Here is a 22,458-nt window from a genome sequence, read left to right on the forward strand (position 1 = left end):
TATATGAATATCATGAACTCAGAGATGGAAAACCAATCCCTAAGTAAAGAAGAGAATGCTCAAAGATGGAAGGAGTTTATAGAGGGTCTATACAAGGGAGATGTACTTGAAGGCAATATTATAAAAATGGAAGAGGACACAGATGAAAATGAGATGATACCTATGTAGAAACAAAGTCCTAGGAGTAGATGACATTCTGTCAGAACTACTGATAGCCTTGGGAAAGCCAGCCATGACATCTGATGTGCATGATGTATGAGACAGTCAAAATACTCTCAGATTTCAAGAAGAATATAATAATTCCAATTCCAAAGAAAGCAGGCGCTGATAGGTATGAATATTACTGAACTACCAGTTTGGCAAAAACCAAACAATGGAAAATCCAGGATGGAATTAGATTAGATTAAATTTACTTTCATTTCAATTGATCCATACTGAGGAGTCCTACAGGATGTAGATTATGTCATATAAACAATAATACATGACAATTATTTACAACTGAAACAAATAAGCTAATGTACCTTCCACAGGTCCCAAGTGGAATGATCGTCTTTTTTTTAATGAAAACTATATGAAAGAATCATTTTACAAACACTAATGCACTGAATTTAAAATAAAAAAAGTTTTTATTTATTTATAAGGTAATAAACATATAATAGAACTACTACAATACTTATTTACAATGAACAGATTACTGCGCTGAAATGGTGCGGAAGTTAGATTGTACTCACACTCACACACACACACACACACACACACACACACACACACACACACATTTATTTACAATGAAGTCCGCCCCCCGGTAGCTGAGTGGTCAGCACGACAGAATGTCAATCCTAAGGGCCTGGGATCGATTCCCGGCTGGGCCAGAGATTTTCTCTGCTCAGGGACTGGGTGTTGCGTTGTCCTAATCATCATCATTTCATCCCCACCAATGTGCAAGTTGCCGAAGTGGCGTCAAATCGAAAGACTTGGACCAGGCGAACAGTCTACCCGATGGGAGGCCCTAGTCACACGACATTATTATTATTATTATTATTATTATTATTATTATTTACAAAGAACACATTATTGCACTGAAATTGTGCAGAAGTTATATATAGACACACAAAAACACAAAAATCAGTTGGTTCTACTGAGAAATTCACCAATGGAGTAGAAGGAGTTGGCCACCAATAAATTCTTTAGGCTTCTCTTAAACTGAATTTCATTGGTTGTGAAGCTTTTTATGGCTGCTGGCAAGTTATTGAAAATGTGTGTTCTTGAATAATGCACACCTTTTTGTACAAGAGTAAGTGACTTTAAATCCTTGTGAAGATTATTCTTATTTCTGGTTTGAAAAAGTGATATATTTTTAATGACAAATTTCATTAAGAAATAAATATATTGGGAAGCAGTAGTTAGTATCCCTAGTTCCCTAAACAGGCTTCTGCAGGATATTCTTGAGTTCACATCACGTATAACTCTTACTGCACGTTTTTGTGCCCGGGAAACTTATGCATAAGTGACATTGCAGGTTGGCGCAGGTGGAGAAATCAGCCGTGGCAGAGCACGCATTGAGTGAGACCGACCATGTAATAAAATTTGCCAACATGGAAGTTCTGGCTGTAGAGAAGCACTATCACATGCGCTTGTTCAGAGAAGCTGAAGAAATACAAAAACACGCGAACAGGTTCAACAAGAAAGAGGAAAGCCTTAAAGTAAACAGATCCTGACTTCCCATACTGCAGTGAACGACCGTCGCAGGTAGCAAGAGGAGAACCGCACCGGAAATGACCGCGGAGAAACCCTTGGACTTTGGCGCACCAGGTAAATATAGTCTGTGGCCGCGAGCTCGGCTCCAGTTCACCACCGGCGATGGAGGGCGAAGCTTTGACAATGCCAGCCACTCGTGCTGGTGAAACGTCAGTAAAATCATTAGATGAACATCGGCCGAAGAACCTGAGACAGAAGCCAATAGGCAGTTTGTCATTCAATGAAACATCATTGAAATGGACTTTCGAAGTCAACGGTCCACTCATGTACTCTTGATGACTGCATGACACGAACTTTACGTCTCACCTGGGCCCGTCAACACTGACACTGGGCTGGTGATGACTGGAAACATGTTGCTTGGCTGGTCAAGTCTCGTTTCAAAGTGTATCGAGCACATGGATGTGTACAAGTATGGAGACAACTTCATGATCCATGGACCATGTGTGTCAGCAGGGAAGTGTTCAAGCTTGTACAAGTATTGAGACAACGTCATGATCCATGGACCATGCGTGTCAGCAGGGAACTGTTCAAGCTGGTGGAGGCTCTGTAATGGTGTGGGGCTTGTGCACTTGGAGTGATGTGGGACCCCTGATAAGTCTAGATATGACTCTGACAGGTGACACGTACATAAGCATCCTGTCTGATCACTTGCATCCATTTGTGTCCATTGTGTATTCCGAAGGACTTGGGCAATTCCAACAGGACAATGCAACACCCCACATGTCCAGAACTGCTACAGAATGGCTCCAGGAACATTCTTCTAAGTTTAAACACTTCCATTGCCCACCAAACTCCTCAGACATGAACATTATTGAGCATGTCACGGATGCCTTGCAATGTGATGTTGAGAAGAGATCTCCACACTGTTGAAATCTTACGGATTTATGGACAGCCCTGCAACATTCATGGTGTCCAGTACTTCTCATGTTGTAGCACTTCTGCATGCTAATGGGGGCCCTACACAGTATTAGGCAGGTGTACCAGTTTCTTTGGCTCTTCAGTGTACATCAAACAACCTTTTAATTCTCTGTGTGGTTTATTTTCAACCATGTCACCACACACATCTTCACTGGGTTTGACTACTATCAGTGGTTTACAGGTTTTATAGTTTTCCAAGTTTAATCTTTTCAATAAGTCTTCAAGATAAACACATTGACTAAGAAACATTTTGCCTTTGGCCCTCTGAATATTTATTTCAAGGAACTGTTTTGGTTCTCCAACTTCTTGCATTCAAAATTTTAATTTTGACGCCTTCTTAATATTGGTGATTTTGCTTTTATGATTCCCAGAAATTAGAATATCATGTACCACCAACATAGAGACATCCGTCAACTTTGGGGAGCCATAACTTGACTTCCTCCATAAAACTGTCAAATGTAGAGTTCCAAGTTCTTGGTGTCTGCTTCAGTCTACATAAAGATTTAATGAGTTTGCATACAAGTCCTTCCTTAACCTTTACAACTTGACCAAATTTCATAAAAATTTCTTCAGTCAATTCTTCATGCAGCATGTTCATCCACCACACTAAAAGAATGTTTTGAGACGAGCAACTGGAGCATATGTCTCCTCACGGTCATCTGCTTTTACCTGACCACAATGTTTAACAACTAAATGTCCCTTGTACTTTTCAATATTTCCAGATGCATCTTGTTTTACTTTAGACAGCCACTTACTGCCAATGACTCTTTTGTTTGCTGGAAGTGGTGCATAAGTCCAAATTCCATTAGATGACAGAATCCAACTCTTTCTTTATTGCTTCTTCAAAAATTGCATCTCTTCCAAATAAAATCTTGTTAGTTAATTGGATAGATAAATAATCTACTCAGAAAGCAGTGGCAGAACACGCATAAAAGACTGTTGTGATTGGCAAGCTTTCAGAGCCCATGGCTCCTTCTTCAGGCAGAAGGGTTGAAGAGGTAGGAAGAAGGGTGAAGGAAAATGACTGGAGGGGTCTAGGAAAAGGGGTAGATTTGGGAAAGTCACCCAGACCCGCAGGTCAGGGGACACTTACTGTATGAGATGAGATGGGAAGACTGATTGTTGGGGATTGCATCGGACGAGATTTGAAAACCTGAAAACTCAAAGGTGGAAGACAGGGTAATATGCAAGACAGAGATTACAACTAAAACATCATGCAAGAGTTAATAAGTGTACGAAGCCAAGTGCATTGTACGTAACAGAGGTGGGAGGGAGCGATGAAAAATAGATGGGAAAGACAATCAAAGATGTAGAAAACTAAAACGGAGTGAAGCAAAGAGTAGTTACAGTGAAGAAAAGCTGAGACAGAAGAAATTAACGCAAATCAAAGCCAGGTGGGTGGCGAGAACCAAGGACATGTAGTGCTAGTTCCCACCTGCGGAGTTCTGAGAAACTGGTGTATGGGGGAAGAATCCAGATGGCACGTGTAGTGAAAAAGGCAGGTCAGGAATGTCATGTTGTAGAGCATGCTCTGCAACAGGATATTGCAAGTTGCCAGTATGTACCCTCTGCCTATGCACATTCATCCTAATTGATAATTTGGTGGTAGTCACGCTGAAGCAGAAGGCTGAACAGTGTTTACATAATAACTGGTATATGACGTGTCATTCCGCAGGTGGCTCTCCCTTTGATAGTAGATTTAATTTTCAATGTATTCATGACCGTTGTTACTTCTGAATCTGCTGATTTTCATGTTAAAATGAGTAGCAGCCCATCCTTAGTATACTTTGAAATAATGAAACACTTCAGACTTTGAGTATAAGCTGCTGTAAAGTGAGTATAATCATCAAAGTCACAATATATTTATTTCCAGCCAAAAGAAACAGGTGTTACAAGACCAAGCACATCACTATGTATCAGTTCAAGTGGTTGATGGGCTTGATCACAAGACTGAATATGTGGTAATTGTGTTTGTTCATCCTCTATGCAGATCAAACATTTAATTACAGGTTCAGAAAACCTTACTTTGTCCAGTCCCTCTCCTTGATAATGAAGTTCCTTCATATTTTCAATGTTCAAATGCCCTAAGCATTTATGCTACAAGTTGACCTGTTTGAAAAACACACACTATGCAAAGAACTCTTAGTACATTTGATTGAAAGGATATTCGTCCCAGAATCTTTTCTGTGAGATACAGTTACAACCTTTTGAACTGAACCCATCAAATTTTCAAAAACAATGCAGTATCCAGCCATCTCTAGTTTACACACTGTCAATAAATTATTTACTACAACTGACACTACAAGAACATCTTTTATTTTTATTTGCAATTTCTTTTCACAAACAATTCTCTGAGCATCAAATTCTCCAACCATTTGAGCAAACAAAAATGTATCTGTTTTTGTAACCTTTATTCTTATAGGATTTTCCAGTTCCATCAGATGCACCAAAGGAACAGAGTCACTAACTAAATGTTCTCTTGTCCCCAAGTGTACAAAACATTCTACTTTGTCATCAGGAAAACTTACGGTAACTTTTCACTAGATTTGCAGTATTGTTACTTTTATGCTTTTGTATGCCCCCCCCCCCCCCCCCCTCCCCATGAACCATGGACCTAGCCGTTGGTGGGGAGGCTTGTGTGCCTCAGCGATACAGATAGCGACAGGTGCAACCCCAACAGAGGGGTATCTGTTGAGAGGCCAGACAAACATGTGGTTCCTGAAGAGGCGCAACGGCCTTTTCAGTAGTTGCAGGGGCAACAGTCTGGACGATTGACTAATATGGCCTTGTAACACTAACCAAAACAGCCTTGCTGTGCTGGTACTGCGAACGGCTGAAAGCAAGGGGAAATTACAGCCGTAATTTTTCATGAGGGCATACAGCTTTACTGTATGGTTAAATGATGATGGTGTCCTCTTGGGTAAAATATTTTGGAGGTAAAATAGTCCCCCATTCGGATCTCTGGGCAGGGACTACTGAAGAGGACGTTGGTATCAGGAGAAAGAAAACTTGCGTTCTACGGATCGGAGCGTGGAATGTCAGATCCCTTAATCGGGCAGGTAGGTTAGAAAATTTAAAAAGGGAAATGGATAGGTTAAAGTTAGATATAGTGGGAATTAGTGAAGTTCAGTGGCAGGAGGAACAAAACTTTTGGTCAGGCAAATACAGGGTTATAAATACAAAATCAAATAGGGGTAATGCAGGAGTACATTTAACAATGAATAAAAAAAATAGGAGTGCGGGTAAGCTACTACAAACAGCATAGTGAATGAATTATTGTGGCCAAGATAGACACGAAGCCCACGCCTACTACAGTAGTACAATTTTATATGCCTACTAGCTTCCGCAGATGACGAAGAAATTGAAGAAATGTATGATGAAATAAAAGAAATTATTCAGATAGTGAAGGGAGACGAAAATTTAATAGTCATGGGTGACTGTAATTCGGTAGTAGGAAAAGGGAGAGAAGGAAACGTAGTAAGTGAATATGGATTGGGGGTAAGAAATGAAAGAGGAAGCCGCCTGGTAGAATTTTGCACAGAGCACAACTTAATCATAGCTAACACTTGGTTCAAGAATCATAAAAGAAGGTTGTATACATGGAAGAAGCCTGGAGATACTGACAGGTTTCAGATAGATTATATAATGGTAAGACCGAGATATAGGAACCAGGTTTTATATTGTAAGACATTTCCAGGGGCACATGTGGACTATGACCACAATCTATTGGTTATGAACTGTAGATTAAAACTGAAGAAACTGCAGAAAGGTGGGAATTTAAGGAGATGGGACCTGGATAAACTGACTAAACCAGAGGTTGTACAGAGTTTCAGGGAGAGCATAAGGGAACAATTGTCACAAATGGGGGAAAGAAATACAGTAGAAGAAGAATGGGTAGCTCTGAGGGATGAAGTAGTGAAGGCAGCAGAGGATCAAGTAGGTAAAAAGACGAGGACTAATAGAAATCCTTGGGTAACAGAAGAAATATTGAGTTTAATTGATGAAAGGAGAAAATATAAAAATGCAGTAAATGAAGCAGGCAAAAAGGAATACAAACATCTCCAAAATGAGATCGACAGAAGTGCAAAATGGCTAAGCAGGGATGGCTAGAGGACAAATGTAAGGATGTAGAAGCTTATCTCACTAGGGGTAAGATAGACACTGCCTACAGGAAAATTAGAGAGACCTTTGGAGAAAAGAGAACCACTTGTATGAATATCAAGAGCTCAGATGGAAACCCAGTTCTGAGCAAAGAAGGGAAAGCAGAAAGGTGGAAGGAGTATATAGAGGGTCTATACAAGGGCGATGTACTTGGGGACAATATTCTGGAAATAGAAGAGAATGTAGATGAAGACGAAATGGGAGATAGGATACTGCATGAAGAGTTTGACAGAACACTGAAAGATCTGAGTCGAAACAAGGCCCCGGGAGTAGACAACATTCCATTAAAACTACTGACAACCTTGGGAGAGCCAGTCCTGACAAAACTCTACCATCTGGTGAGCAAGCTGTATGGGACAGGCAAAATGCCCTCAGACTTCAAGAAGAATATAATAATTCCAATCCCAAAGACAGCAGGTGTTGACAGATGTGAAAATTACCGAATTATCAGTTTAATAAGTCACGGCTCCAAAATACTAACACGAATTCTTTACAGGTGAATGGAAAAACCGTAGAAGCTGACCTCGGGGAAGATCAGTTTGGATTCCGTAGAAATATTGGAACACGTGAGGCAATACTGACCCTATGACTTATGTTAGAACCTAGATTAAGGAAAGGAAAACCTACATTTCTAGCATTTGTAGACTCAGGGAAAGCTCTTGACAGTGTTGACTGGAATATTCTCTTTCAAATTCTGAAGGTGGCAGGGGTAAAATACAGGGAGCAAAAGGCTATTTACAATTGGTACAGAAACCAGATGGCAGTTATAAGAGTCAAGGGACATGAAAGGGAAGCAGTGGTTGGGAAGGGAGTGAGACAGGGTTGTAGCCTCTCCCCGATGTTATTCAATCTGTATATTGAGCAAGCAGTGAAGGAAACAAAAGAAAAATTCAGAGTAGGTATTAAAATCCATGGAGAAGAAATAAAAACTTTCAGGTTTTCTGATGACATTGTAATTCTGACAGAGATAGAAAAGGACTCGGAAGAGCAGTTGAACAGAATGGATAGTGTCTTGAAAGGAGGATACAAGATGAACATCAACAAAAGCAAAACGAGGGTAATGGAATGTAGTCGAATTAAGTTGGGTGATGATGAGTGAATTAGATTAGGAAATGAGACACTTAAAGTAGTAAAGGAGTTTTGCTATTTGGGGAGCAAAATAACTGATGATGGCCAAAGTAGAGAGGATATAAAATGTAGACTGGCAATGGCAAGGAAAGCGTTTCTGAAGAAGAGAAATTTGTTAACATCGAGTATTGATTTAAGTGTCAGGAAGTTGTTTCTGAAAGTATTTGTATGGAGTGTAGCCATGTATGGAAGTGAAACATGGACGATAAATAGTTTGGACAAGAAGAGAATAGAAGCTTTCGAAATGTGGTGCTACAGAAGAATGCTGAAGATTAGATGGGTAGGTCACATAACTAATGAGGAGGTATTGAATAGGATTGGGGAGAAGAGACGTCTGTGGCTCAACTTGACTAGAAGAAGGGATCGGGTGGTAGGACATGTTCTGAGGCATCAAGGGATCACCAATTTAGTATTGGAGGGCAGCATGGAGGGTAAAAATTGTAGAGGGGGACCACGAGATGAATACATTAAGCAGACTCAGAAGGATGTAGGTTGCAGTAGGTACTGGGAGATGAAGAAGCTTGCACAGGATAGAGTAGCATGGAAAGCTGCATCAAACCAGTCTCAGGACTGAAGACCACAACAACAACAACAACAACCCTAATATGACCTTGTCTTCCACATCTGTAGCAATTCTATTTAGAATGAGCATTGGTTGTATCATACATACCTTGAGACTTGTTACGTAATACTTCCTTTGATCTTGCTGTGAGATGTGCTGTCAATGAAGACAATTCAGTTAACGACCCTTTGTTACCTTTATAATTGTTATGTTTTGCTTCTTTGTTTGATAGTCTACCCTTTACAAAATGCAATTTCAATTGTTCACCTGACAAAGTATCAAGAGTGGTAACAACATTTTTGTATTATGGAGGGATTATTAGTGTAGAATGTGGGACACTACGGCAGTATTAAACCACCGGTATAGATGATACTCCCAGATCACAAGAATACTCTTCATTAAACAAAGCATTTGCTTGCAGCATCTAGGCAGTCACATTGTCCAGCTCATACTCCAGTACATTGCACTGTCCCGAAGAGCTCCCATACTGTTTGAGCCAAAGGAAGCAAAGGTGCACGTGACCGTCTGGGCTGTGTGTGACGTCTACAGAAAGCCTGGCTAAACTGTTTCTCATGGAGCGTGTGGGAGCATACGTGACCAATCACATTGTGGCTGGTACTTGCATGAGGTATGTTGGGCAATTTCTTGCAGAAGAAGAAGCAGCATGGCAGATGCTGTACACATGGTACGGAGCGAGGAGTTGCTGTAGTCTTCTGGTGCAATTGTACTGTGACATCACAGATGTGAGCGTGTTGGTCAGCTCATGTGGAGATGTGGCAGTGTCACATAACTGTTGAGGTGGCTGAAGTGCTTCACTGCATGTGTTGGTGTTGTGGTTGTCAAGGTGGGCATTGTCATCGTCCAATGACAATGGAGGAGGTTCATGTCGCAAAATCCACACTGGTTTGAGTCAGTTAAGGGAGACAGTGGTAGGTTTCTCATTAATCGAAATGTCAAAGGTATGGGTTCCACATCTGAGTACTTTGTAGGTTCCCAAATAAGGAGGCTGCAATGTGGGAAATATTGTGTCATCACGCAACATCACCTGGTCACAGTGTTTGAGATGTCTATGAACGAATATCTTTGGCATGGAGTGTGGTGATGGCAGAGGGATCTGTGTGTGGTGGGTGTAATTTTTTATGCATTGTACCATAGACTAAACTTGTCGATATTGGCCACAAGCAGAGAATAATCTGCAGGGAGTGCAAGGAATTCTCCACATCCTGCTTCAGTGAGCGAAGCCTGAAGGTCCTCTTCATGCACAGTCTGTACGCCCAGTAGAATCCATGGAATTGCCTTGGTCCATGAGGCCCCATGGCATGAACACCATTTTCATTGTTTTATGCCATCTATCCACCAGGCCATTGCTTTGTGGGTGGTAAGCAGTGGTGTGGATATGGTCGATCCCACAGAGGCGGCAAAGTGTGCTGAAAAGGGCTGTTTCGAACTGTCTGCCCTGGTCGATTGTCATACTGTCAAGTACACCAAAGCACGCAATCCATAGTTTGACAGTAGTTCATGCAATGGTGTCTGCCATGATACCTTGAAGGGGGTTCGCCTTCACCCAGTGAGTCCCTCTATCAATGGCAGTGAGAATGTAATGAAATCCTCAGGCAGTAGCCTGACAATGTCAATGTAAATATGTTTGAAATGTGCAGTTGGGATGGGAAAGTTGCCTAATATTGGTCAAGTGTGACACCCAATTTTGATTTGTTGGCAGAGTAAGCAACATTGTGTCCAGTGGTTACAGTCCTATTCTACCTTAGACTGCACAAAATGGTCTGTAGTCACCCATGTCATTTTCGTGGCACCAGTATGGCTGAGGTTGTGAAGCCCATCAAATACTTCACATTGCATGCTGAGGGGGACCAGTGGCCATGGTTTCCCCACAGAGACATCGCAGAGTAATGTTGTGTTTGTCAAAGGCAAAGTGCGTTATTCAATATAGAGGCTGATATTTGCATCAGTGAGTACTTGAGTGATGGTGAGATTGTTTATTTGTTCTCGTGCCATGCATTCATAGTCGTATGGTGGGGAGATTTTAAAAAGATATGAGGAATAATTGGTGAAGATATTATCATATATAGTGCTTGTTTGGCCACCAGTTGGTTTTATTTGAAACCCAAATATCAACCGGTTTCAGTCATGGACCAACTTCATGGATAAGGGTTAAAATGGTTTAAGCCACCACTTCACATTTGTCATTACTTAAATAATGTGTAGAGCGTATCATGAATATCAATACAGAACACAGGAATTCTACAAGCAAATATACTAAGTGTACTCAGAGCAGTACTGAAGAAAAGATCAGATATCTGGGTTTAAAATAAAAACAGTTGATAGTCAAACATGCATTTCATACATTACTTGATGACTGTTGAGAGCCATCTTCCAAAAATGTTTAAAAGAAGATATTATCAGTTCCATGCATGCGTTGGATGTCAGTCATGTACTGGCCTGGTGACTGGATGGATAGCAAATGGCATCAACCAAGGGCTTATGATCTATAAATATTGTTAAGTGGTAGCCTTCAATGTCTTCATTGAAGTAATGCATAGTGAAGTAAACTGCAAGCAGCTCATGCTCAAATGCTGACCAATTCGACTGCATGGCTGAGAGTTTCTTGCAGAAAAATTGAAGTGGTTGTGGCACATGATTAACGATCTGTTGAAGAACTGCTCCAATTGTGGAGTTGCTTGTGTCAGTTGTAAATGTCAACTGTGCATCCAGTTGTGGATATGCCAAAGTAATTTTTAGTGTGGCGAAATGCATCTGTCACTTCTGGTGTCCAAGGTCATTTCCTTTTATCATGGTTGTCTTTGCCTTTCACGATATTTGTTAGTGGGATCTGCAATTCAGCTGACTGTGGAGATGTTTGTGGTAAAAGTTGCGAATCCTGAGGAATTGTTTTAGGTCATGCACCAGCAGTGTATGTTCAGTCATCCTCTTGCATTGTGGCTAGAACTTGTTCTAGATGGCATGAGTGCTCGTCTGTGGAACACAAGAAGATGAGTGGATTGCCAAGATACATATAGTAGAAGGGGAAGCGGAATAGAAGATTGTAAATGAACCACTGCCACGTCTGTGCAGCATTTTTAAGTCTGTATGGCATAAAGAGATACTCAAAAAATTTAAACAGGGTTACAATAGCAGTCTTCTGGATATCTGCATCAATATTTCTAGATAGGGACACTTGCAATCAATCACATTGAAAATTGCAGCACCTGTGAGGGCATTCATATAGTATGTTGGAAATGGGGTAGCCATCATGCGCTGTTCAGGAACTGAGGACACTGTTATCACTGCACAATCTGGTAGAGCTGACTTTCTTCAGAACAAACTTGAACCTGGAGGCCCAGAGGCTATCTGAAGGCCAAAAAATTTCTGCTTGAAATAGTTCATTTACTACAGCTTTGGCAAGCTGTAGATCTGCTGGAGCTAACCATCATGGTTTATGTTGAACTGGAGGTCAGTCTGTGGTTATTATGCGATGCATGGTTCTGTCACAAACAGCACAAATGTGTGAACATATGCGTGAGGTGGTGGGGTCACTAACACTGTTAACAGACACTGCGCAGTGTGGTTTACTGACCTTAGGGTGGCTGTTGGTGGCCGGCGAAGTCTGTGCTGGCATAGTGGTGCTGAAGGGGAGGCTTGTAAATGCGAGGCAGCTGTTTGTTATCAGCCGTGTGGACTCATGTGCTGCTCCTAGAGCTGTAGCTGTGGCAGTGATGCAACATTGAAGCTCGTTATCGACAACTTTGATTCCATATGCAACCATTGTGCACAGGGAATGTATATTGTTATAAGGAAGGAGAGGAATATAGCGATCAGTTGCAATCCCATTGGATTTTTTATTATTCTTGCATATCCAGAGTTCAGTTATAAATAGCCATCTTTAGTGCAACTTACTCAAATACACTGAAGATGGCTGTTTATAGCTGAAATCTGGATATGCAAGAACAATAAAAAAATGCAACGGGATTGCGACTGATTACTAAATTTATAGCCTTACTTAGAAGCTCATCGTTTTCAGTACAGAGTGATCGCATATGCATGTGCAAGCGAAATAGAACTGATGTGCATAGAGAACATCCTTTGAAAGTTTGGCGCATTTGCGGAGAGCCATCAAGGTAGAGTGAGGTAGAGCACATTGGGAGCTGGTTGTGGAGGCTTTGAAGAGGTGGAGATAGCTTGCACTCGTTCACACAAGATGTGGTGAATGAGCATGGACTGCAAGATATCAAGGGAGAGATGGTGATGTCACAAAAAGCCAGTTCTGTTGACTGGTTCTACCACATCAGTAACAAGGAAGGTCCACAGACACTGGAGTATACATTAGGGTCCTGATATTTGCATGTAGCATCGTCAAATTGCAAGTGATATCAGCAGGGAGCAGGATCTGTAGCCATGCAAGTTGCATAATGCTGTTGCCATGTGTAGCTATGGGCGTTCATTTGTGTTGCTCTGCGGGCAATGAGGACTGCTGTGGTATGCGGTGATCATGGCCCTTCACGTCTGGTCAGCTGCATTCATGCAGCGGGGCATGTGAGGTCCACTGTATTCGTCAGTGAGTCAAATCTTGATATGCTGTTACTTTTTGCATATGGAAAATGACAATGAACGTTATGTCAGTCATAGCCAAGTGTTGTGCAATCAGCTCTGCCTCATTTGCCTTCATGACAAGCTGTAGGTCTGTTGGTAGCTTGATCAACAACAGGGCCCACAGTGTGGCATCCGATGCTCACACACAGGGAAACTTGGCCCAATACAACGAATCCAGAACAAGCAGCCAACACTCAGGTGGACGTTCTGTTACTTTATAGTCAAATTAGTTTTAAAGACCCTCTGCCTAATAATATATGCAGTAGTAATTTCGTTATGCACTTGAACATCAGAGGTCTGTCTGAAGGAATGATCAGGAAGCTTTATGATATAGAAATTTTGCTAGAAAGTGTGAAACAATCTGTGAAAGTAATATGTCTTAATGAACATTGGCTAAAATCTGAAAATATCAGTCTCCTAAATAAACTTACAGGTTATAAACTGGCTACCAGCTTTTGTAGGACCGATGGGTATGGAGGCTCTTGCATACTAGTTCATTCCACGTTAGACTATGATATCAGACAGAATTTTAGCCATCTGAATGAAGAAGGTACATTTTAAAGTTGTTGTATAGAACTTAAAGATTATAACATACTAATTATCAGCATATATCGCACCCCTGGGTACCATATAAGCTCAGTATTTTTAGATAAGTTTGATACATTGCTACATAAATTAAAATGTGAGAAACTGTACAAGAAAGTGGTTATATGTGCTGACTTCAACATAGATGTAAGGACTGATGACAAATTTTCCTCACACTTAAAGAACCTGGTAGCCACAAATGGGCTAAATCTCAATTTTGATCAGTACAAGAATTACAGCAAGCTCTGCAACATGTATTGACAATATTGTAAGCAGTTATAATTATTATGTAAAAGAAAAGTTTCTTCTAGATTTAGGAGTATCAGACCATAAAGCACTATTTGTATCACTACCGAAGCAAAATTCAGTCTGCACAACAAAAAGATGTAGGAATTTCAGTCAAGAAAATGTGGAAGTATTTTGCAAAAAATTAAGCCAAACCAAGCGGACAGTCAGCAAACACACTTCCACAAGTGACAATTACAATAACTTTTTAACTGAATTCTTGGGTATATTCAATGAATGCTTCCCTTTTGTAACAGTGAGGACCAGGTCCCAAAAAAGTAGATCCTGGGTAACAAAAGGAATTAGAGTATCTAGTGCTACTAAGAGGAAACTGCATATGGAGGCAAAAGTAAATCGAAGCCCTCAATTTCTTAAGTATGTAAGCGCGTACAAAAAAACATTTGACAAAATAGTTAAACTAGCAAAACGTACTGCAAATAACGACTTCATTTCAAATGCAAAAAACAAATCAAAAGCTGTTTGGTCTGTTATAAGAAGCGAAGTTGGCAGTGAGGCAGAGAGAAAATGCCCTTCTAAAATAGTGATAAATGGTAGAGCTGTTACAGAACCCAGTGCCATTTGTGAATCATTCAATGACTTTTTCATAAACTGTAACAAATTTGGTAACTGTTCACCACCAAATACAAAGCCCAATATGACAGATAGCAAAAGCACATGTTTTAAGTTTTCTCATGTTTCCATCTCAGATGTCATCAAAATCATAATGTCCCTAAAAAATTCAAAATCTGTGGGGTGGGATGAGGTCCCCACTGAAATAATAAAAATAGTCCGCCACAGTATTGCATATCCACTCTCTTTCATAATCAACCAATCATTTGATGAGGGATGTTTCCCAGATCGATTAAAATATGCAGAAGTTCGGCCCATACATAAAAAAAGGCAAACGAGATGAATTGGGCAACTATAGGCCAATCTCACTGTTACCAATTTTCTCAAAAATATTTGAAAGAGCTGCATGTGATCAAATTGAAAATCACAGTTCATCTAACAGCATTATCTTAGGCAATCAATATGGTTTCAGAAAAGGCCGCAGCACAATCCATGCAATAAATGAATTAGTCACAAAAGTCAGCAGATGTCTTGATGATTGAATGTGTGTGTCAGGCATCTTTTGTGACCTGTCCAAAGCCTTCGACACAGTAAATCATGACCTGCTTCTCCAATAATTGGCACACTGTGGTTTCCAAGGCAAATCTCTTAGCTGGATGTCATCATACTTGGCAAACAGAAAACAAAGAGTACTTATTAACATCAACGGCAAGAAATTTCTCTCTGGCTGGAAAAACATTCAATTAGGTGTTCCACAAGGTTCAATATTAGGGCCACTGCTTTTTCTATATTATATTAATGATATGCCATGTCAGGCGCAGTCTGATACTATCCTCTATGCAGATGACTCAACAGCTGTAGTCTGTTGTAAAAATGAGGTAGACCTAATTCGTCATATTGAACAAACACTTGGGGAAGTGGAGGTGTGGGTCAAAAACAATAACTTGACATTAAATTTTACAAAAACCGAAATTGTTCATTTTACCACAAAACAATCTGCACAGTCTATAAGTGAAATAAGGTATATGGACAAAAAATTAGAGACTGCAGACTGTGTCAAATTCCTTGGCGTGTTAGTCAATAAAAACCTGTTATGGAGTCACCATGTGGACAACATACTGGGTCGACTGAATAGCCTTGTATATATTATGAATATCTTGATTAGTATTACTGATTTAGCTGTAAGAAAAACTGTATATAATGCATATTTTGTTTCAGTCATTAGGTATAGTATAATTTTCTGGGGGTCTGAAAAAACAAATTTACTTAGAGCTTTTAGACTACAAAAAAGAATCATCCGAGCAATGGTGGGAGCAAAACCAAAACAACACTGCAAACCTTTATTTGTAAAACTGGATCTAATGAGCATTCCTAGCATATACATCTATGAAACTCTCACTTCCACGAAAGGAAACCCACAACTTTTTGAGGCAACCTCTTCTTGCATCAATATGATACTAGACATAGAACAAGCTACATGTTACCTACCCACCGTTTAAAATCATATGAAAAAACCCCATACTATATGGGCATGAAATTTGTAAATAAAATATGGAAAGATATGGATGACCCAAATGTAAAAGGTACCAAAAGAGACCTGGAAAAATATCTGAAAGATAAATGTTACTATAGTGTAGAAGATTTCATGAATGGTGACAATGCATTATGATTGTAATTAAAATACCTCTTTGAAGATGTTACACCATATATATTATTAGTTTATTGTCTATTTTTAGTATTGTTATATATAGCGTAAAACTGACAAGTCACCTATGTCACAATCTTTGATTATATAAGGCATGTTATGTGATAATAAAAATTGAATTGAATTGAAAAGACCTGGTCCAATTAGGTGCGAAGGTGGCATCAGAGATGTGATGGAGTACTATCACCCAGTTTGGCCTCCTACATGACCCACTGAAGTTGCTGTTCTGACATGTGAGATTGCTTCTGTAACAGCACCACCTTGGCCAGAGCAACTTGAAGGTATTGTACATTAGTTCCGAGCTGTTTGCCAGGAGGCTGATCAGGTATGTATTCTACTATTGGTCATTGAATATGTAGATAGTCTGTAAAATGCATTTGATGATCGTGAACCATGAGCTCGAATTGTTGGTATCAAAAAGTGGTAGTCTGAGCTGAGTGCTGCCCAAACACATCAACTTACTGGTGGTCGCACTCTAACCATTAACTGTATGAGGCAAGATGGTTGTCAACTGTTTATGCTTATGCGGTTGTTGCATGGTGGACTGTGAATGTTGAAATACACTGCGCACCGCCGAAGATGCTGGTGATGTGAATGTGGCATTGCAGAGATGGTTAGAAACAAGAAGGCACTCAAAGCAGGCTATGGAATTCACTGGATTTAAGTCAGTTATGGGGTCATCATATACTGCCACTGCTGTTATGGTGTGGTACCACTGTTGGCTAGTGGTAACGAAAGCAGATTATTCATGCACTCAGTTTTCACAGTCAAATTCACACATTGTCCACACTGATTCTGCACTGCATTTGTGTGAGTGGCGTCCACTGATGTAAGTATAGTGCTCGGTAACATGGTGTACGGCCATATTCACACTATGTAGTAAGCTCAATCGAGTTCCAAGAATAATTTGCATGTATTTGTAGTTGATGCAGGGACACCAATGCAGGAGGTGGGATACTATGATGGTAGTAGGCCTGCGATAGAGATGACACACCTGGATCACGAGAATACTCTTTATAAAACAGTACACAGCATCTAGTCAATTACATTGTCCAGCTCGCATCTCAGTCATATTGTGCTGTCCAAAAGAGCTCCGAAACTGCGCAAACCAAAGATGTTTGGTCCCTCTAGGACAAATGTCTCCACATTAGTAACAAACTGCACACTGTATCAGTTTCTTCTATATTAGCACCCAATGCTTTCAAATCACATATTAACTTAGCAAACTTCAAAAAAAGATTTTCAAGAGTATCATCATTTGCATTAAACTCCATTATCAACAGTCTTTCTCAATAAAAATTGAATAGCCATACCTTTCCCCTCAAAAGTTTGAGTTAATGAATTCCACAAATCATAGGCTCTTTCCTTGTCCTTGGCACACTCCAAGTAACAGTCTAAAATTCTTTGTGTTATCGTGATTTAAACTTCTTATAGTTTTTACTAAGTTCTCACAGAAGAGCTTGCTTCTGCGCACATTGTTCTCAGCTGTGTCATCCTGAATAGACACTTCCATTACCATTTACGACTTCGCCAAAAAACTCAATAATTCCAGCTCACTGCTACAGTTCGTGCCATCAAGCAATGGTATCCTGTACTCCATCTCCGAGTCATGACTGTGAACCTTTATTTGTTGTATTGTAAAATCTGGATCCTTGGCCAATAACCTGTTGCTAAGGCTAGAAATTATCAGGCATTTAGATAAGTAATACCAGTATATCACTTATCACAAACACTCTTACAGCCACAGTACAACCATGAAGACAAGATATAGACAGCCGAAGAAAAACACAAGAGAGAAGCACAAATAAAAAACAAAACAAAAAACAAAGAGAAAATAAGTCAGAGCATAAAACAAAAAACAAAGAGAAAATAAGTCAGAGCATAACTATTAAATCATCATTACTTCAACACTTCCAAATTCCAGAAATATTACAATAAATGCTACAGAAAAAAAGAAATGGAACGGGTCCCACGTACAATGGTACAAAGGTTGACCAGTTGGTGAAGGAAGCCAGTGTCTTTGGCCCTGTAATGAATATCACTCTATAGCCCTCTGATTTCAATATTTGCTTATGGAAACTGGGCAATAAGGACTGCGATAAAGGCCAGTATTATGCTACAGTTCAATATGTAATTATAAATTCTCCCTTCTTTCAAACATTTCAGGCAGACAGGAAACTGATAACTCACTAGTAAGAATGTGTATCTGTGATTCTTCAATACTTTACCACTCAATCTGGGTAGGGATCAGGATAATTCTTTGTGCAGACGACAGAAGAAAGGAGCAAGCATGAAATCACTTGCTATTGTCTTGATTTTTTTTCAAGCACAGAAAAAAATTACCTCCCACCAAATGTACTCGTTCTTCTGTTTTATGAAGACATCCAAAGTTACACAGTCATTTTTTATTTTAAATGGAACAGTAACATGTGTTTATAAAACCTGGTGTATTGTCAGAGGCTACAATAACACTTTAATTTCCTTGTGTATGTCCTCTAAAGTCAGTTGTATTCTTTTCCAGCTACATATGGTTTTATGTTAAAACTTTTTATTTTCTCCCATGCCTATAACTTATTTGTGTAAAAGAATTCTGTAAAACAGTCTTAAATTATTGTGCATATTATTTCTATTGAGTTACTTATATGTATATGTTTTATATTTGTGCAAAGTTGTGGTTCAATAAACCAACTCAAAAAAACACTGAAAGGTAATGTAATGTGTTCTCTCTATCTAAAACTGTATGAAAAATCACTTGGGAGGGTATTCCATGTGGTACTATGTTTAAAGAGTTGACATAGTATTGCACTGTTGAATCCTTTCAAATATCTAGGAAGGTGAAAATTATCTGTTCATTGCATCCATAAAAAGTTAGCAATTATTCTGGAAGATAGGACGCTCCCACATTCATATTCCCCAGCTGCCTCCTTCCAAGTCATCAACTACCTTTCCCCAACCCTCCTCCCACTCCCCGCCTCCTTTCTCCCCTCAATCTGAAAACTCGATGACACCACTATTTACATCCTGTCAGAACTTTCCACACCAACCTATGTTCATTTGAGTGATGCTTACATTTGATACATAAAAAGGAAGTTTTCCCCATTTCCATCTGTCCTGTTCCCACTCTAAAACCGGATGTTTCATAAACTGCAAATAGAAATAACAAGAAAGTAAATAATTTGAGGAGTAAAGGTGACAATTCATTGAATAGCCAAAGTGCTGAGCTGTCGATATGCACTTAAACGCTATAGAGTACACATACATATCTGTACACATGGAACCAGAGACTGGGACGGGGGCGGGGGGGGGGGGGGGGGGGGGGGAGGGGCGGGGGAGGGAGGCAGAGAGAGAGAGAGAGAGAGAGAGAGAGAGAGAGAGAGAGAGAGTGTGTCTCTTTGTGTGTGTGTGTGTGTGTGTGTGTGTGTGTGTGTGTGTGTGTGTGTGTGTGTCTTATGTACGTATCTATCAAGGCCTCACTGTCTATGCCTCAACTGATCAGTGATTTGTTACCTTTACTACTTAAAGCATTTATATCTGACCAAGACTTTCCATAACAGACTAATAACAAGAAAGTAAATAAGTGCAGAGCTTAACACTTTATACTAACATGGTTTCCTATCTTTTAATTGAAAACTCATTTCAGAGTTTCACTTACCTTGCAGCATAAACATATATGCAGTATACATGAAAACTGACAAGATCTAGCAGATCAGCCAGTAGGCATATTTGGAATGTAACTCCTAAACATCCAAGCCATGTCAGCATATGAACAGCCAAGTCCAAACAAGGTTTACAAAGAACTGGAAAAAAGTTATCAGATATAAACCATTTCATATTATTAAACAGTAATCTCAAATATGGTATCCTTGACAAACTTATGGTTAGCAAATGTCTATACAAAATTACACACCATACCAATAGGTATACATTATATCAAGATAACCAAGATTATTTCATTAATGTAGTAAAGAAATGTGAAGTCATTTATGTTGCAAATAAATGCTGATTTGTAACTACTATCATATCTATATAATCAAACTTTCACTTGCAGTTATTACCAAGAAACATCCACCAAAGATTTATGTGGTATAGGAAAAATTTTCCTAGCATATTGTTTAATGCATAGTTCAGCTTCAAACCGGCTGGTACACCCATCAGCCAATGCAACAAGTCTCTGAGTGTAGTGACAACGACCTGAAACATGTTGTTGTGCATGCCATGTTGTATGATGGAAAAGATTAGACTAGTTTTTTTTTTTTAAGAAAATGCTAGTACCTCTGCCATATCAAGAAGCATTTTCGAAAATGGAGTGTTCACTGTAAGCGGTTCTACAATGAGACGAACTAACATAAGGCCACAGAAGACGTCTATCAAGAGAGCCAACAGGAAGTTGCCCATTTTAAGTGTCGGTTTCTTGAAATGCGCCACATGGCCAAAAAGCCATGCAGTTGAATTAAGGATGTCACACAAGTGTAAACCTGTTGATGTGTGTCTCACGACTGGTGTCACAAAAGCGGCCACAGCTAGCAAATATTGCCGTGCTCTCTGTGCTACTCTGACAAAAAAATCCAAACACTTGGGGCTTTCGGGGGCGTTTGCTCCAGAATCTAACTTCAAGAAATTCGCTAAAAATCTGCAGTAATCCGAACTGAAGCCAGTAGTGCTCTCAAGTCCTTCACAAAGGATTTCTGAAGCAAAAAATTTATGATAATCATAAAACACACATATCACACGGCACCCCTTCATCAATGTGACGGGGTTCCCACTTATTATTAATTTTGTCAGAATAACCGAATGCTCTTGGAAGTTTAACATCAGCCAATTTCCTTTTTCGTTTGGAAGTGTCGTAAATTCATTATCAATAGTTCTTGCGTAGTAGCCAATACATCTTTTCCGTTTCGGCGTCTTGGACACCGAATGACAAGTATTAGTCAAATGAGTAACATAGAAAACCTTTACTGTGTTCTGCTGCACATAAAGACCATGAAGTAGTCCTGAATCACTTCCGTACAAAAATGTTGGAAGAAATATGACTACAACACTCATTGTCTCAAACAAACCCCTTGTGTTTTTGTTATTATCTGTCAAGCATGGAGCTTATTTGTTTATCAATTGCGAACAAAAGCACAGCGCTCCATCAGTACTGACAATCTGTATGGGGCAGGGCCGGCTTTCTAATTTTGCCCTTGCTATTGGCATCAATGAAACAAATGAACATGTGCTTTGCAGATCAATCCTACTTTTTGTATTGCTTTTTTCAGCAATGCCGAAATGTTGGAGGGTAGGAGCTAGCAGGAGCCGCAGTATTGTGCATGCCGGAGATATGAATGACAGCACGTGTATATGTAACTATCGTCACAAGATGAGGGCCAATGCAAAATTGAATTATGGAGTGACGTGTGCTCGTAATGAAATTAGTTAAAGTCTTTGCTAGATAGATTTATTCGTGACAAGAGGGCGAGCATAAACATATGACGTGGAGTTATGTATTTGGGTACGCCGACGAAGTCAAAAAATCGAAATGGTGAACGAAGCAGACGTGCAACTGCAGAATCATTTTTTGTTACGAATATGTATTTTTATGGGCGAGAACTATGTTTTGTTTTGGCGATTATCATCACTACGTACGCTGCACTACAAAATGCGTAAGAATCGACTTTCTTGTAAAAATAATTATAGATTCCACAGGTAAATTGAAAGTCAGCGGGCGAGAATATGCATCTGTCAATTCATTTCGCTCACTGCCTTCAGTTGTTCAGGTTACATATTTACATAAACGCTTTGGAAGACTATCATCACTAATGAAATACAAACAATACTATTCAGGATGAACGGGTAAAAGTTCCTGATAAATAGTTTGGCAGTGAACAGTTGTTATGTTGTTGCCTAAATCGTATCCACAGCTAGGTAGTTCCGAAATGTAACAGCTGTTTTTTTCACTTTCACACATGATTTGCATTTAAGTGCCATGTATGATGTTTGGAAGCTGAACGAATGTCAGTCACATATGTAGTTTTGGTGTTGCTTAGTGAAACTGTCAGTTTGGATTTTGTTGCAGCCTTCAATCACATTAATACAGTTGGTAAATAGTAAAACAGTCTTCCATAGATTTTTGTAAAGTCTATGTCTACCTTCACACCTGCATGCTAGAGGGTACTTACATTTTACCAGATATTGAGCTTCT

The 22,458-nt window shown here is 39.7% G+C and overlaps 2 protein-coding genes across 5 annotated transcripts in view; one reads left to right on the forward strand and one right to left on the reverse strand.

Annotated features, from left to right (window-relative positions):
- The window catches only part of LOC124777951, a 100,977-nt gene extending 79,522 nt beyond the window's left edge, over positions 1-21,455 (reverse strand). For both annotated transcript variants that reach the window (XR_007015810.1, XM_047253509.1), the window contains exons 1-3: positions 20,550-21,455; positions 20,333-20,468; positions 19,930-20,074 (exon numbers count right to left, since the gene is read on the reverse strand). Coding sequence is in view for 1 of the 2 variants with exons in the window: in XM_047253509.1 (XP_047109465.1) it covers positions 19,930-20,074; positions 20,333-20,468; positions 20,550-21,320 (1,052 nt within the window). In the remaining variant the exon portion in view is untranslated. The remainder of the gene's footprint in view (positions 1-19,929; positions 20,075-20,332; positions 20,469-20,549) is intronic.
- Positions 21,456-21,520: 65 nt separating this feature from the next.
- Positions 21,521-22,458, forward strand: part of LOC124777950 (thioredoxin domain-containing protein 11) — a 161,608-nt gene continuing 160,670 nt past the window's right edge. For 2 of the 3 annotated variants that reach the window (XM_047253506.1, XM_047253508.1), the window contains exon 1: positions 21,521-21,919. In XM_047253506.1, the coding sequence (XP_047109462.1) occupies positions 21,759-21,919 (161 nt within the window). In that variant the 5' untranslated portion in view covers positions 21,521-21,758. Of the gene's footprint in view, positions 21,920-22,214; positions 22,357-22,458 lie in introns of those variants that run through there. The other variant, XM_047253507.1, reaches the window with a different exon arrangement.

Source organism: Schistocerca piceifrons, chromosome 2 (genome assembly GCF_021461385.2).
Source record: "Schistocerca piceifrons isolate TAMUIC-IGC-003096 chromosome 2, iqSchPice1.1, whole genome shotgun sequence".
NCBI classification, from domain to species: domain Eukaryota; kingdom Metazoa; phylum Arthropoda; class Insecta; order Orthoptera; family Acrididae; genus Schistocerca; species Schistocerca piceifrons.